The following is a 16,894-nucleotide window of genomic DNA, read 5'->3' as shown; positions in this document are numbered from 1 at the left end:
ATGAGGGCGTAGAAGGATGGGTTAGTAAATTTGCAGATGACACTAAGGTTGGTGGAGTTTTGGATAGTGTGGAAGGATGCTGCAGAACTGGGCTGAGAAGTAGCAGATAGTGTTTAATGTGGAAAAGTGAGATTATTCACTTTGGAAGGAGCATCGGATATAAAGAATACAGGGTGAATGGTAAGATTCTTGGTAGTGTAGATGAGCAGAGAGATCTGTCCAGGTACATATATCCTTGAAAGGTGCCACCAAGGTTGAGAGGGTTGTAAGAACTGTTGAAGAAAACTCTCAGACTTGGACTTTGCAAACTGATTAGTTTATTACATGATATATCATAGAGAATTCACCGCCCTAACTGTGGCTCAGTGTTATTCCAAAGTACATCAGGATACTACAGGATTATATAAAGAAAACAGTTAGGAGCTGATCGTTAATTACACAGTTTGGCATGCTTACAAGTTGGTACTAAATTAGAGGTTAGTCATTAAGGTCAAAACTAAAGCACTGTTATGCATTCCACAAGTGGACAGATCAACTTGTTTCACCACCTTCTCTAGCTACACTGATTGCTAATACTAAGCAGAGGTATCCTGAATTGGCTGAATGACCGTGAAGAGGCAATAACTAGAGAAGGAAGGGGGACTAATTGGAAAGTCTATATCAGCTTGACTGGTTCTGCAGTCTGCGTTGATCATTCAGCAAAGGGAGGAGACACTATCTTGAGAGGGAAGAGAAGGACAACCTTTCTCACTAACTCTCAGGGAGAACGTGGCAACTCCACACTGTCTGCGTGGGTTTCCTCCAGGTGCTCCGGTTTCCCCTCACAGTCCAAAGATGTGCGGGTCAGGTAAATTGGCCATGCTAAATTGCCTGTAGTGTTAGGTAAGGGGTAAATGTAGGGGTATGGGTGGGTTGCACTTCAGCGGTCAGTGTGGACTTGTTGGGCCGAAGGGCCTGTTTCCACACTAAGTAATCTAATCTAATAGTAAGTTCTGGCTGGGGAAACAAAATGGAACTCTCAGCCGAATCAGGAAAATGGCTTCCAGGCAAATAATGTTATCTTTTTCCCAACAAGAACGCATACGGTGTGTTAGCTTTTATTGCTGCAGGGATTGCGTTTCGGGGCCATGAGGTCATGTCTCAGCTGTACAGGACTCTGGTGCGACCACACTTGGAGTATTGCATACAGTTCTGGTCACCGCATTATAGAAAGATGTGAAAGTATTGGAAAGGGTGCAGAGGAGATTTACCAGAATGTTGCCTGGTATGGAGGTTTTGAGGAAAGGCTGAGGGATTTGAAGCTGTTTTCGTTAGAAAGAACAAGGTTGAGAGGTAAATTAGAGTCATACAAGATGAATCAGAGGATTAGATAGGGTGGATAGTGAGAGCCTTTTTTCTTGGATGGTGATGGCTAGCATGAGGGGACATAACTTTAAATTGAGGGGTGATAGATATAGGACAGATGTCAGAGGTAGGTTCTTTACTCAGAGTAGTAAGGGTATGTAACACCCTGTCTGCAATAGTAGTAGACTATAAATGCCGGAGGAAACATCACAGAAGCGCTTCACAGGAGGCTTCCGAGGATGTCACCTAGACAGGGGACAAAATGTCTGCAACACATTCCCAGCTCGGCGAACAGAACCACAACAAGCACCCGAGCTACAAATCTTCTCACAAACTTTGAGTAGACTCACCAACTTTAAGGTTTGATATGGATGCTAATGGAATAGCACAGGGTAGGTGGACCTGTTCTGTGCTGGAATGATCTATGTTCTTCTTCGATATTTACTACTTCACTACTGCCATTGATCTTAAAAAGAAAACCTTGTTATAATCAGTGAAATTCTTTTTAGACGCCTAGCTTTTTAACTTGTGATGTGTAAAATTATGGTAGTGAATTACTAAAAACTAAAGTGTATATAGATGATTCATTCTGTGGGAGGAATGTGCAAGAACATGCTTTTCCAGTACGTCATGTGACATTTGGAACTGAGGCACACAGCGTTCAATGAAATGTGGCTGAGAATGAGTTTGGGCTTCACTGCATTATTTCCTATCACTTTGTTTTTCACCATTCAGGCACACATACGGAACAGTGGCCTGTTAGGCAAATTTAGAGGTCATCCAGCATCCGGACATCATACACAGCCAGGCAGTTTTGACAACTTTAAGGGACAAGTGTAATGAAAAATACTGTCTAGTTAAAGTCCAAAATATACTAGGGACGAGAATAATCAGGGAAACAGTTGGCCCGTGAGGGACCAATTTGACCATCTTTGTCTGGAGCCAGCAGACTTAAGTGAGGTTTCAGTTGAGTACTGTGCATCTGTAGAGTAGGACAGTGTAAGTATAGAGATCAAAGCAGGGTCTGTGATATACTTAAACTAGCACTCAGTGGGTAGGGACATGAATGGTTTTATCAGGCTTAAAAGTAGATAAATCATCAGGTTCAGATGGGATATATCCCATGTTGGTGTGGGAGACAATGAATTACTTTTAAGATCCTCTCCAGATACAGATGTGGTGCCAAAGGACGGAGGGCAGCTAATGTGGCTTAATTATTCAAGGAAGTTGAGAGGGATAAACCAGGAAATACAATCTAGTGAGTCTAACATCAGCGGTCAGGAAACTGGTGGAAAAAGTTCTGAGGGACAGAATTAATGTGGGCAGGTGGGCAGCACGGTGGCACAGTGGTTAGCACTGCTGCCTCACAGCGCCTGAGACCTGGGTTCAATTCCCAACTCAGGTGACTGACTGACTGTGTGGAGTTTGCACGTTCTCCCCGTGTCTGCGTGGGTTTCCTCCGGGTGCTCCGGTTTCCTCCCACAATCCAAAGATGTGCGGGCCAGGTGAATTGGCCATGCTAAATTGCCCGTAGTGTTAGGTAAGGGGTAAATGTAGGGGTATGGGTGGGTTGCGCTTTGGCAGGTCGGTGTGGACTTGTTGGGCCGAAGGGCCTGTTTCCACACTGTAAGTAATCTAATCTAATCTAATGTTTTCATCATGGACTTATCAGGAGGAGATCATAGGTATCAAATTTGAACATTTTTGAGGTGGAGATGAGGATTAATGGAGTTGATGTAGCCTGCATGGACTTCAGTAATGCTTTAGATAATGATTTGAATGGCTGACTGGTTAAGAAGCTAAGACCCCATTAGGGACCGGGGCAGTTTGTCAAATTGGATCTAAAACTGGCTTAATGGTAGGAAGCAGAAGGTGATGTTTAATGGCTCTTTTTGTGACTGGAAGCCTGTGTCCAGCAGCATATGACAGTGCTCGGTGCTGGCTCCTTTGCAGTTTGTGTACATTAATGATCTTTACATGATTGCAGGATTTATGATGAATAAATTTAATAAATGACACAAAAATTAGTTATAATTTGAAGGCGACAACCACCTGATGAAGAAGTAGTGCTTCCAAATAAACCTGTTAGACTATAAGCTGGTGTTGTAATTTTTAACAAAAATTAGTGATGTGGTAAATAGCAAAGATAAAAGACCACAGAATGACACCAACAGGCTTGTTAGATGGGCTGAACAGTGGCAAATGAAACTTAACTCTGCGTAGTATAAGATGTTGCACTTTTGGGGGATTATATATGATGAATGTGAATGTATGTAGAAAAAAATGAATGCACCATAGGAATTATATCACAGAGACCTTAGTGTGCATTTTGTTATACCTCACTGAGGTAGTGCACTGGAAATCAAGCCTTGCTATTCCCGGAGTACTTATCAAAGTATGCAAAATTCCTCAATAACTCTCCCAGTTAAAATGCTTACTCTAGTGCACATGTATAGACAGATTAAAAAACAGTACTATTAAAAATGGAGGGAAAATCCTGGGAAAAGCAGTTTAATGGCCTGTAGCCCACAGGTTTCGTTGAAATTTTCTTTGTTTGTCAGGACTTGCTGCTCTTCAACCTCTCCCTACCTTTTCACACCTTGCAGGAGTTAACTGCAAAGTCTCTTAGCTCTTCGTTTAAAAACAATAGCTTGCAGCAATTGGTGAGAGAATAAAAGTGGCTTTCTTCAAACTTAATGTTCTTTTTTAAAGCTGCACAGACACTCCACTTTCCCTTCTCGAGGTCCATAGACTTCTGCCAGTATTGTTCCCACCCAGAAACTGCTCAGCTGCCCATGAGCCAGTTGGGTAGTTGTCAGTCTAATGACCTTTGTCGTCCACAACTCTTCACAGTTCCATAAACTAGTTAGTAATCTGTTGCTGGCTGAATCTCACTTAAAATACACCCTCCAGTGCCAGTGGTTCTGTAAACAGTCCTTCCCCACTATTTGGACAAGGCAGCAGCAGAAGCATGACTTACAGCTTGCTGTTTTAAAAGTGCAGTGATTCCTTCCTAAATCCTTAGTTTTAAAACTATGCTTTTCCCATTTCAAACTACAATCAAAAATGCAGAACAATAAAAATAACAGCATCAACAATGTCCAAAGATCTTTGAAGGCAGTAGGACAGGTAGACAAGGTGGTCAAGGTATGTGGGATGCCTGTCTTTATTGGTTGAGGCAGTGAATATAAGAGCAAGGAGGTTATGGTGGAGCTCCCTGTAATTTTAGATAGGCCATGACTGGAGTAGTACATGCAGTTCTGGTCACCATCTGTAGGAAGGATGTAATTGCACTAGAGAGGATGCAGTAAAGATTCAGTAGGGTATTACCTGGGTTGGAGTATTTCAGTGAAGAGATCAGTAAAAGTTAGTGAAGGGAAATATTCGAGACTAAAGGAAGGAAGCATTTTTCAAATAAAAAAAGTAAGCAAGAATACCACAAAGTTCAAGGGGAACAACAATATATATTGCACTCGAGTTGTCTCTTCAGCTGCTCAGAACATGGAGACACTGTACTCAATCAGCCCCTTGATGGCAAAACTCAGAACCTATGGCAGATTTATCCATTCCTGGAGGTGGTGATTAACCGGGTTAGTGATGATTTGCCGCCGATGATTAGCCACGGCCAGTTCTCCACCAGCATTTCTCCACTGGGGTCGTTTGACCTCTGGAGACTATTTGCCACCGGAAAAATAAATAAATATGTATGTGTATATGTATTTATTGTTTTCCCTCCCGCCTGTTCTTTCATACTTCTCATTCCCCTTTATTTATACAACTACATATTGATTTTAGAAAAGGTAAAATAAATATCATTTTATTGGTCTATATATAAAAATGAGTTACAAACTTTAACCAGAAAAAGGAAATATATTTTTTAAATCGTTATAATGGCAGTAAAATCTCATTAATATTAAACAATGAAATTTTTAGTTAATTTGATTGTAATGTGCTATCCTTCTAAGATATTCCAAACAATCTCTTTCACCGTATTCAAGAACAATTGTTTGTATTCTATTGTCTGCATCTCCTATCATTCCTTTCTTGTCGAATTATTATTTTCTTCTTGCTGCTTGTCATCGGTAAAGATGCTAGGACTGACTGAGGGACATCAGCTACGCATTTGTTAATGAGAGCGCTCTCATAGAGCAGAAATTATTAGTAAACGCGGAAATAAGTTTTACCACGATGATTTTATATATGGTTTTTGATTCTCATAGAGAGCGCTCTCTGAGAATCAAAAACCATATATAAAATCATTGTGGTAAAACTTCTTATTTCCGCGTTTACTAATAATTTCTGCTTCCATTTTGGAGACTTGAGGGTGAATGGGAAAAGAAATACAAGCTTAAAAAAACTCTCCTGTAACGAAAATAAGTTGTTACTGAAACAGCGCAAACACTACCTTAACCAATATAATGACAATTTTATATAGTTTAGTTATGCTTGTTCTCTAACATTTTAAACTTATTTGCAGTGGCGAATCATCTTCAGTGGCCAATGGGCGGTGGCTAAGCATCCTCGGTGGTCAAAGGGCAGTGGCTAATTGTTGGCAGCGAATCTGCTGTGGCGAATGGTCCCATCCTGGATTAACCAAACCTCTGCCAGCTCTTGCTTTGACTGGAATTAGGATCAGGACAAAAAGGACCACTTGTTGCCTTGTTGCCATTTGAAGCCAAATAGCCAATTATGGGAAGACTTTTTAGGGCCTTAGCTCACTAATCCTCAGTTTAACCCAGTCGCAAGCAGGTCTGTTACCGTGTGGTACATCCAACAGATCAACTTGTACAGACAGTTTGTCAGCTGGGGCTGTGTGGTTTGGGAGCTGGGGAGATAGTTGTGGTCCTTTTGATCAGAGGTGGTCAATACCTGATCAAGGGATTGGACACAGCAGGGAAGTGTCCACTGGGTGCCCACACTCAACCTTAGCTCCCATTTCCTTGCCTGTGGTTCCTATCACTGGCCCTTGCCCATAAAGATTCGACGTTTCGGGCATAAGCCCTTCTTCAGGATTCCTGAAGAAGGACTTATGCCCAAAACATCGAATCTCCTGCTCCTTGGATGCTGCCTGACCTGCTGCACTTTTCCAGCAATACATTTTCAGCTCTGATCTCCAGCATCTGCAGTCCTCACTTTCTCCTAGAAGATTTTAACCTACTGTGAATCCTCTTGCAAGGATGCCTTCCTTGAAGAAACTCTCTTCCTCCCTCTACAAGGATTTCAGTGAGTCCCTCTCTCACTGCACACCCTAAGTCATCTCCTCTGCCAAGAAGCTCTTCAGCCACATTCTCAAACAGACTCACTACCACAGCCACATCTCCTTCCTCGGCACCTGTCTACGGAACCGACTAATCCCGCACGGACTCGGGACTACGTTCAGACCAACAAAATTTGGACCAAACCAAGACAACCAGTACCTACAAAAATCTGAAGCCTCCAACAACAGACCTCCCTCTGGATCCTCCGCATTCCTGAAGAAGGGCTCATGCCCGAAACGTCGACTCTCCTGCTCCTTGGATGCTGCCTGACCTGCTGCGCTTTTCCAGCAACACATTTTCAGCCATAAGCCCCAATCCCCATAAATCTCCCCTCTACTCAAAAATCATTTACTTGCTCCAATATCTTCTGCATTCTTGAATATTCTTTCAGCACTAGTTACGGTCATCTGTATGAGGTGCTGCAGCACATAAGATTGGTTGGCAGTATTTACTGGATGGGATGTTTACGCACTCCCCTCCCTGAGATCTTTGTTCCAAGTGAAGGCTTACCACTGGCTTTGCCAATTCTATTTCACATTAGATTCAGTGAGGCACCCCTGGAAGTGGCAGTACAGGTCTCTCCCCAATATTACAGGGTTCTGCCCGTAATGTCCAGGAGTCTGTATAGGACAGCACGTACTGAAGAGTCCCAAGTATGCTAGGAATTGCACTAACAGCCAGTGTAAGATTATAAATTAGATTTGCAATGTGGTTCACCAGTGCTTATTGGGAGTTATATATATTGTTGTGTAAAACCTTGTCATCAGTAAACAGAAAGAAAGTAAAATAAGGTCTTCTATCTTTTATATTAATCAAAAGTACGAGGGGCAACAGCTCCCACAGCAACACCTTAACCAATCAGAATCTACTTGACTCTGAATTTGAATCGTTGGGATATTTGTTCCCTGCTGCATTGTGCATGGCAATGCTTCACTCAGTCTCTGTGCTCATTGTTTTCACAGGCAGTATAAATTGTTGTTCTGTTTGATATTAAGTATTCTTGTGTCTGACATGAATGCAAGATGAACAGCTTTGACATATCTCTTTCTCAGCAGTCCTCAAGATCTCTGTAATCAAACAATTTTCCAGGTAAATTCCAAGATTCTCATTGTGTGAACTGGCTGCTATATCACACAGTACGATCCCACCGACACCTGTGATAATGATCTAATAATCTCTGTTTAAGAGATACTGTTTGAGAGACTTATTTTGTCCAGCGTGAATTAATTGAGAGCAGATAGGTTTGATGTTTGTCAAAAGGCTGCAGCTCTGAGAATGCAGCATTGTAATGCTTCAAATTATTATTGCAAATTTTATGCTCCAATCTGTATTGTCAGATTTGAATTCTCAGCTTGCAGGCACAAATGCGATGAAGAAATTTCTTGTACTTTGCAAAGTATTGGTCACATCCTCTTGCTGTTTTTAAAATGGTTCACTGTGAATCAATTGCCATTAATTATTGTGGTAATTAGTATATCAGTAATAACAGCAAGGCTGCTGTAAGCAAAAAGACAAATAACTAGTCAATCTGTTTGTGTTGATTCCAGGATATACACATAGCCTTTAAAGACGGTAAACATGATCGTGGTTACAATTGGTAGTGTTTAAAACCTTGAATTTATATAGTGCCTTTAAATCCTTCAGGATGACCCCCCAATGTACTGTCGCTTTAAGTTGTCAGTGATCGTTGTAATGTGGGAACCATGACAGCTAATTTGTACAAAGCTAGATTCAACAAATAATGATGTGATGCAGAACTAAATAGTCTGTTCTAATGATGTTGCTTCAGAGATAAACGTTTGCTGTAATGGCAGGCTGTTCAAAATAGTGCATTGGGAGCTTTTGTATCTGTTTGTGAGAGCAGACAGGGGCAGCACCTTCCTTAGCATGAAATGTCAGCATCAATGAGCTCACATCTGTGGATTGAGACAGGTAACCACAGCCAGGGTGAATGTGCAAACTATTGAGTCAAAGCAGAGGCAAATTATACCCAATTTGCCAAGTTATCTCCTATTCGATCAGGGAAACTATTTGTCAGAAGATACATTCAGAGGAACAGATTAAGGGTATGCATCCTGTGTTGCCTGTTGTTTGTCAGGGGGTAATGAACTTATTTTTTCACAATTCTGTTTTCACGCTAAGATAACTGCACCTACAAAGCTTTATTTTTTTTCTTGGTGTATGTTCTTTTTGTGTGTGCCTCTTTCTCTTGATTTTTTTTTTAAAAAATCACCTCCTCTATTCTCTCATTCGTTCTAATTGCCTTTCAGAGGTGAATTTTTATACTGCATCATTAAACCAGTGTTGATTTTATCTAATAAACAGTTGGTGAATGATGCAACTTCCTGTTTTGTGAGGACAAATCCTGTTTCCTTTATGTTTGGTGATATTTAGGAACTGATGTATCTCATCAGCATTTAAGTGCCGATAAAAGGTGCAAAAAAAAGGTTAATCTGTTTTACAGCTTTTTGACATAGTTGTTTCTGAAATAAAGGCAGTAACTGCTAGCACATGGAGACTCATTTCAATTGGTTCTTGAAGCTGGTTCTGATTTTCAGTTTAAATAGTCTAGACGTACAATATAATCTAGAATCATACAATGTGTAGGGAGCCATTAATTTTACTGCATCAGCTCTTTTAGATAAACTCTCCTATTGTTTCCCCTGTAGCCCTGCAATTTCATTTTCAAATATTTTGAGTACCTATGGATTCTGCCTCCTCCACTCTTTTTTTCAGGCAATACATTCTAGACTTAACAATTGACCGCATGTAAAACAATCCTCTTTGTCTCCCAGTAACTTTTTTTTTGTCAGTAGATCAGCAATATAGAACATAGAAAAATACAGCGCAGTACAGGCCCTTTGGCCCTCGATGTTGTGCCAGTCTAAGACCACCTAACCTACACGAGCCCACTATCCTCCATATGCCTATCCAATGCCCGTAAAGAGGGAGAGTCCACCATTGCTACTGGCAGGGCATTCCATGAACTGGTTACTGACTCACTTGTGTTAGAAAACAGCTGCTTTTCTCTGTAGTATTCCTTCATTATTTTGAACACCCCTTATAATCTCCTCTTTAAACAAGAACTAACCTGTTTTTTTCTAGTCTCTCCAATTTTGATGTAAAACTAAAGTTATACAGTAAGTAAACCCACCTTGTGGTGGACATGAGGAAGAGTTATGCAGAGAGCCTTCAGAGGAAATAAATGTTATGACATTCTTACAACACAGTACGACTGACTTGCATTTATGTAGTACATTTCACAACCTTAGGATTTCCCAATGTAAGAATTGAAGCAAGCAGATTATGCACAGCAGGCTCCCATAAGCATGATGTTGAGCAGATAATCTGCTTTTAGGGATAAATATCAGCCAGGACAGCATGGAGAACGCTCCTCCTTAATCATGTCCTGGGATATCTCCTATCCACTTGAGAGGGTCAACAGGATCACGGTTTAACATCTCATTTGAAAGCTGCCATCTCTGAAGGTGCAGTGATGTCTCTGTACTGAGCTGGGAGTTTCAGCCTAGATGTGTTGCTCAAATGTCTGGTGGGGGCCTTGAAATCACAATCTTCTGATTCGGAGATGGAAGGTAACCAACACATCACAGCTAACACTTGAAGACTTTGAAGGTTATGAAGACTATCAGTACTTTTATTCCTTATTAACAAAAGACAAACAGACATTTTTTTAATGTCCTGTGCTTCATTCAGTATTTCTCATTTATAAAGGAGAGATTGCTGCGGTGGAGAACACAGGTTTTGACTTGAGGAACCCGGTAGTTCTTGGAGACCATATCGCAAATAGGTTACCTGGAGGCTTTGACCACAACTTCTGTTTAAATTCCTCAAAACAACAATCTCCTTGTGCAAGGTAACCAACCTGAGAAAAGAACTTATATTCCTCTTGAACTTAGGTTTGCCTTATTTGCATAATGGTGTATGTTTTGTGCTGCTAGCTATACTTGTGATTTTCTTCATTTTTGTAAAAATAACTTCTGAAGAAATTATGCAAACTTATTTTATTTTAAAATAAAACAGCCACACTGAAACAATTATTTAACCAAAACCCCAGATGTTCATATTACTGCACTTAAATCAAAGAAGCCCTACAGTGTGGAAACAGGCCCTTCGGCCCAACAAGTCCACACTGTCCCTCAGTATCACACCCAGACCCATTTCCCCTGACTAATGCACCTAACCTACGCATCCCTGACACTGTGGAATTTAGCATGGCCGATTCACCTTAGCTTCACATCCTTGGATTGTGGGAGGAAACCCGTGCAGACACAGGGAGAATGTGCAAACTCCACACAGACAGTCGCCCGAGGCTGGAATCCGGATCCCTTGGTGCTGTGAGGCAGCAGTGCTAACCACTGAGCCACTGTGCCGCCCCAAAGTTGATCTTTTCCCAAGTCTAAGGTATGTTGTGTTTTTATTCCAAACTCAACTGCTGGGATTTAGCGGTAGCAATTTTGGGAATGATTATTTAAAGAGAAAAACTTCCATTGACATAGTGTCTTTCACTATTTTAAGCACCAATAAAGTACTCCTGAAATGTAATCACTGTTGAAATACGTAATATGGCAGTTTTCTGAACATTGTATGATTCCACAATACTTTGGGTGAGAATGAAGAAATAATCTATTTTAGAGATGCTGTTGTTAGCTGATATCACTAATGGTCTACTATTTCCAAACACTAGTCCCTTCCTTTCAAATCTGTCCTCATCACCTTGCCCTCAATAAATACTAGTCTTCACCTTCTCCTCCTTGGAAAATTACTGTCCCATTTCCATCCATCCTTTTCTCTTCCAGGACCTTGAAGAATGTGTTGCTGCCTCCCTAATCTGTGCCAATTTTTCCCACAATCCTGTCACTGAACCTCTTCAATCAGGTTTCTGTCCCTACCTCCATGATGAAACAAATTTGATCAAAATCACAAATGACATTCTATGTGAATGTGACCATGGAGTACTAGTCCCGAGTGGGTTTGTGTGCTGTAAGGACAATGCAGAGTGGTTTAAGGAAGATTTAGACAAACTTATTAAGTGGGCAAGAACCTGGCAGATGGAATGTACTGTGGGAAAAATGTGAGGCTAACTACTTAGGTCAGAGGAATAGATGTGTAGAATATTTTTGCAGAGGTTAGAAATGGTAGATGTACAAAGGAACCTGGGATCCTTGCCACTAAGTCACAAGGTTAACATGCAGTGGGTAATAAGGAAGGCTAGGGGTATGATGGACTTTTTGAAAGAAGATTTAAGTAAGCAGGACTAGCAAAGTCTTGTTTCAATTGTATAGATGTTTGATAGCTCATACCTGGAGTACTTAATGTGCAATATGGTCCCCTTTCAGAAATATATTACAGCCATATAGAAGTGCAATAAAGGTTCACTCATGGGATTGTAGGACTGTCCTAGAAGAGAGATTGGGTAAACTGAGCCTAGATTCTCTAGAGTTTCAAAGAATAAGAGATGATTTCACTGAAACCTACAAAATGCTTAAAAGGATAGATGCAGACAAGCCTTTTTTTTAACCTTTATTGGGGAATCTATAACCAAGGGTTAATTCAAAATAAGGGGGAAGCCACTTACGACCAAGATGAGAAGAATTTTACTCTATTCACAGGATTATCAGTCTTTGGAATTCTGTATCCTTGAGGGTAGTGGAAGCTCTGTCATTGTATGTGTTTAGAGATTGGTATTTAGAAATCTATCTATGATACACTGATATAGTGTGGGAATAGGTATTAAAGTAAATGAACAGTCATGATTGTATTGAATGATAGGCAGGCTTGTTGGGCTGAATGGCCTACTGCTGATTCTGTGTTCCTTTTCATTCTTCCTTCTTTAGCCTTTGCCACATTTGAGCTCACCATTCTCCTTGAATGCCTCTGGCTAAATGAAAGGGACTAACCTTGCCTTGTTCAACTCTTACCCATGCAGTCACAGAATGTGCTCCATAAAACTCAATCTTTATCTTTCTCTTATACTACTTCAACCAAACTGAGTCTATTTTAAGCATTTGTTCACACACATTCTGACACTTGCTTTCCTTTGGCTCGGTGTCAAAATATTCTGTAAAACTTGAGATGTTTTATGTTGCTAAAAGCGAGTTGTTCCCATCTGAGAGGGGAAGCAGCATCTCTAATGTCCATTCTGGAAAACAACATTTATGGTAATGTGGCACACTGTCAGTATTGTCGCCAAGCATCAGCCTTGATTCTGTGCTCAAGTCTCTGGAGGGACTTGACCCTAGGAGGTTTGTGAAATACGATCAACCAACAAGATAAGTTGTGTCGTTAAGGTTTCCAATAGAATTTTAAAAGCAGAATTGTGTGGTTGTGAGATGCAGCTAAATGAAGGAATGTAGTCGCAGTTCACAAATTGATGACTTCCATTTTCATCTTGAAAGATACTAAACAGAGAGCAAATAGCATCCATGTGACACAGCATGGTGGTTCATTGGGTGGCACTGCAGCCTCACTGTGCCAGGGACCCGAGTTCAATTCTACCGGGCAATTGTCGTGTGGCATTTGAACAGTTTCCCCATGTCTGCATGAGTTTCCTCCCACAATCTTAAAGATGTGCAGGTTTGGTGGATTGGCCATGCTAATTTACCTAGAGTGTCCAAGAATGTGCAGGCTAGGTGGACTAACCATGGGAGTTACAGGGATAGAGTACGAGGATAGGTTTAGGTGGAATGCTCTTTGGTGGGTTGGTGTGGAGGGATGTGGGATGACTATAGAGAAATTGAAGTTTTGGTCAAGAAAAACAAGGAAGCATATGTCAGGTATAGATAGCAGAGATCAAGTGAATCCTTGGAGTATAAAGGCAGTAGAAGGAGACTTAAGGGGGAGATCAGGAAGGCAAAAAGGGGACATGAGATAGCTTTGACAAATAGGGTGATGGAGAATCCAAAGGGATTTCATAAATACATTTAAGGACAAATGGGTAACTAGAGAGACAATAGGACCCGCGTTGAGACTGGGGTGCTGGAATAGCATAGCAGGTCAGGCAGCATCCAAGGAGCAGGAAGAATTGATGTTTTGGGCAAGAACCCTTCTTCAGCAGAGGGTATGGAGAGAATAGGGCCCCTCAAAGATCAGCAAGGCAGCCTATGTGTGGAACCACAGGGGATGGGGGAGATACTAAATGAGTATTTTGCATCAGTGTTTACTGTGGACATGGACGTGGAAGATATACAATGTGGGAAGCAGATGGTGACATTTTGAAAAATGTCACCATATTACAGAGGAGGAGGTACTGAATGTCTGAAAATGGATAAAGGTGGATAAGTATCCAGAGCCTGATCAGATGTACCCTAGAATTCTGGGAAGCTAGGAAAGTGATTGCTGGACCCCTTGTTGAGATATTCATATCATCGATAGTCATAGGTGAGATGGCGGAAGACTGGAGGTTGGCTAACATGGCCACTACTTAAGAAAGGTGGTAAGGAAAAGTCAGGGAACTACAGAGCAGTGAGCCTGATATCGGTGGTGGGCAAATTGTTGGAGAGAATCCTGAGGGATGCGGCATGGGAAATCCATGTTTCACTACTTGATTGAGGTTTTTGAAGAAGCAACATAGAGGATTGATGAGGGCAGGACGGTGGATGTAATCTATATAGACCAGTTGGTCATTGTATGACGTTCCTCATAGACTGGTTAGCAAGGTTAGATCACATGGAATACAGGGAGAACTAGCCATTTAGATACAGAACTGTCTGGAAGGTAGAGAACAGAGGTTGGTGGTGGAAGGTTGCTTTTCAGACTGGAGGCCTGTGACCAAGGATTGGTGCTGGGTCCATTGCTTTTTGTCATTTACATAAATGATTTGGGTAAGAACGTGGGTGGTATGGTTCGTAATTTTGTAGATGACACCAAAACTGGAGGTATAGTGGACAGCGAAGGAGGTTACCTCAGATTACAATGGGACCTTGATCAGATGGGCCAATGGGCTGAGAAGTGACCGATGGAGTTTAGTTTAGGTAAATGTGAGGTGCTGCATTTTGGAAATGGAAATCAGGGCAGGACTTGTACATTTAATGATAAAGTCCTGGGGAGTGTTGTTGAACAAAGAGACCTCTGAGTGCAGGTTCACAGCTCCTTGAAAGTGATGTCGCAGGTAGACACAATAGGGAAGGTGGTTTTTGGTATGCTTGCCTTTATTAGTCAGAGCATTGAGTATTGGAGTTGGGAGGTCATGTTGCAGCTGTACAGGATATTGGTTAGGCCATTTTTGTAATATTATTATATGCAATTCTGGTCTCCATCCTCTAGGAAGGATGTTGTGAAAACCTGAAAGGGTTCAGAAAAGATTTGCAAGGATGCTGTCAGGGTTGGAGGATTTGAGCTATAGGGAGAGGCTGAACAGGCTGGGGCTGTTTTCCCTGGAGTGTCTGAGGCTGAGGGGCGACCTGATAGAAGCATGAGAGGCATGGATATGGTGAATACACAAGGTCTTTTCTCTGGGGTGGGGAGTTCCAGAACTAGAGGGCATAGGTTTATGGTGAGAGGGAAAGATTTAAGAGAGACCTAAGGGCAACGTTTTCGCAAAGAGGGTGGTGTGTGTATGGAATGAGCTGCCAGAGGAAGTGATGGCGGCTGTTACAATTACAACATTTTAAAAGGCATCAGGATGGATATCTGAATAGGAAGGGTTTGGCGGGATATGGACCAAGTGCTGGCACCTGGGACTAGATTAATTTAGGATATCTGGTCAGCATGGATGAGTTGGACCGAAGGGTCTGTTTCGTGCTGAACAGCTCTGACTCACCTATGACTCAAATGGCCTGCCTCCAAACTGTAGGGATTCTATTTAAAATAAAAGCAAAATACTGCAGATACTGGAAATCTGAAACAATGATCGAGAATGCTGGAGAAGCTTAGCAAGTCTGGCAGCATGGAGTTAATATTTCGAATCCGACATGATTTCAGTATCATTCACAGATCGACTGTGTTCAGGTCTCAGTTGCTGTTGGCAGATTAGAGCAACTTAATTGCATTTTGCTTCTTGAGCTACAAGTGGAATTAGGCTGAAAAAAGGATGGCCAGTGAAGACAGATTGTTCTTATTTACAGGGTTTACCACCGGCCAAGTGGCAGGTTACTGGAGGTCGAGACCACGCAGCCTGGAGTTCAGTTCTACACTGCCAATTTCCTGGATGGGAGTCTGAAGGGCAAAGGAGGGGCTGTGTACCCGAAGCATTCAGCTTTTTGTTTGGAAACTCAGAATTGGCCTGATGCTGTTAACAAGGTTTGAAGGAGAGGGGAAAGGAACCTGTTCGCATTTTAATATGCATTAATTTAGAAATAATATAAAAATTCTGGTTGAACAAAATTTCTGTTAATGTGCCCAAGGTTGACATATGGATTATGAAGACAGTTTAAGTTAAACCTTTACTTCTAACTTGAAAGAAAAGCATAACATAATGTTTCCTGCAACTGTGCAACCTTGCTGCTGCTAAGATGAAGAAAAAGCAGATGTGTCAAATTAGGACAAGTTGCAAATTGTTAGAAAAACATTTTGCACTCCTAGTATCTTTGATGTGGTAAAACCTCCTAAGGGGCTTCATGAGAACATTACCAGATAAAATTTGATGCAAGTTGCAGAACATTTGATGAATTTAAGTGTACTGGGGTGCTCAAAGCATTGGACAGCTGGCCAGGAGAGTAAACTGTTGCTTACTGTTTCTGATACTTGCATTACATTTTAATTTGATGCATTCAAATGTTTTATTTTGCAGGCAAATTTCCCAGATGCATTGTTGAGACCCGGCAAGGAATATGACCATACAACGTGGTTTAAGTTCTCTGTACTTTAACAGCTGTAATGTAAGCAGTTGAGTTTGTTGTCATATTTTAATCAAAACACTTGCTTTATTTTTATTTTTTTGAAAAAAAATCACGGTGGTGGGGTGTTGGTTAGGTAAAACATTAATACTAACTGTTTGTGAAGAAAATTAAATCGTGTGCAGTATTTACTCATTGTGCCCATACGTTGCAATGCATACCAAGAATGAGCATTTATCTTAACTTAGAATATTTCCCAAAAACCAGAGAGGTCTTAGATTGAATCTGAGCTGGTATATAATTTATTTGGGAAGGCACAAACAATTAGAAAATTGGATATTTAATACTAGCCAAACCCTTAGCAATTGTCAATTTGCCCATAATTAAAAAATGCTCCAAGATCTGCATTTCCCATAGAACCAAAATACATGTAAATGAGTAAAATGAATCTTAACATCTGTAACTTGGTACTTCTAATAAAAATAAAATTTGTATAAA

General features: G+C 41.1%; 1 protein-coding gene across 1 annotated transcript in view; it reads left to right on the top strand.

Annotated features, from left to right (window-relative positions):
* galm (galactose mutarotase) overlaps positions 1-16,894 on the top strand; it is a 74,289-nt gene extending 57,395 nt beyond the window's left edge. The window contains exons 5-7 of the mRNA XM_060831040.1: positions 10,335-10,476; positions 15,686-15,860; positions 16,351-16,894. Coding sequence (XP_060687023.1) covers positions 10,335-10,476; positions 15,686-15,860; positions 16,351-16,428 — 395 coding nt within the window. The 3' untranslated portion in view covers positions 16,429-16,894. The remainder of the gene's footprint in view (positions 1-10,334; positions 10,477-15,685; positions 15,861-16,350) is intronic.

Source organism: Hemiscyllium ocellatum, chromosome 10 (genome assembly GCF_020745735.1).
Source record: "Hemiscyllium ocellatum isolate sHemOce1 chromosome 10, sHemOce1.pat.X.cur, whole genome shotgun sequence".
Classification (NCBI taxonomy): domain Eukaryota; kingdom Metazoa; phylum Chordata; class Chondrichthyes; order Orectolobiformes; family Hemiscylliidae; genus Hemiscyllium; species Hemiscyllium ocellatum.
The sequence above is the reverse complement of the archived record's forward strand: the minus strand, read 5'-3'. Positions and strand labels throughout refer to the sequence as shown.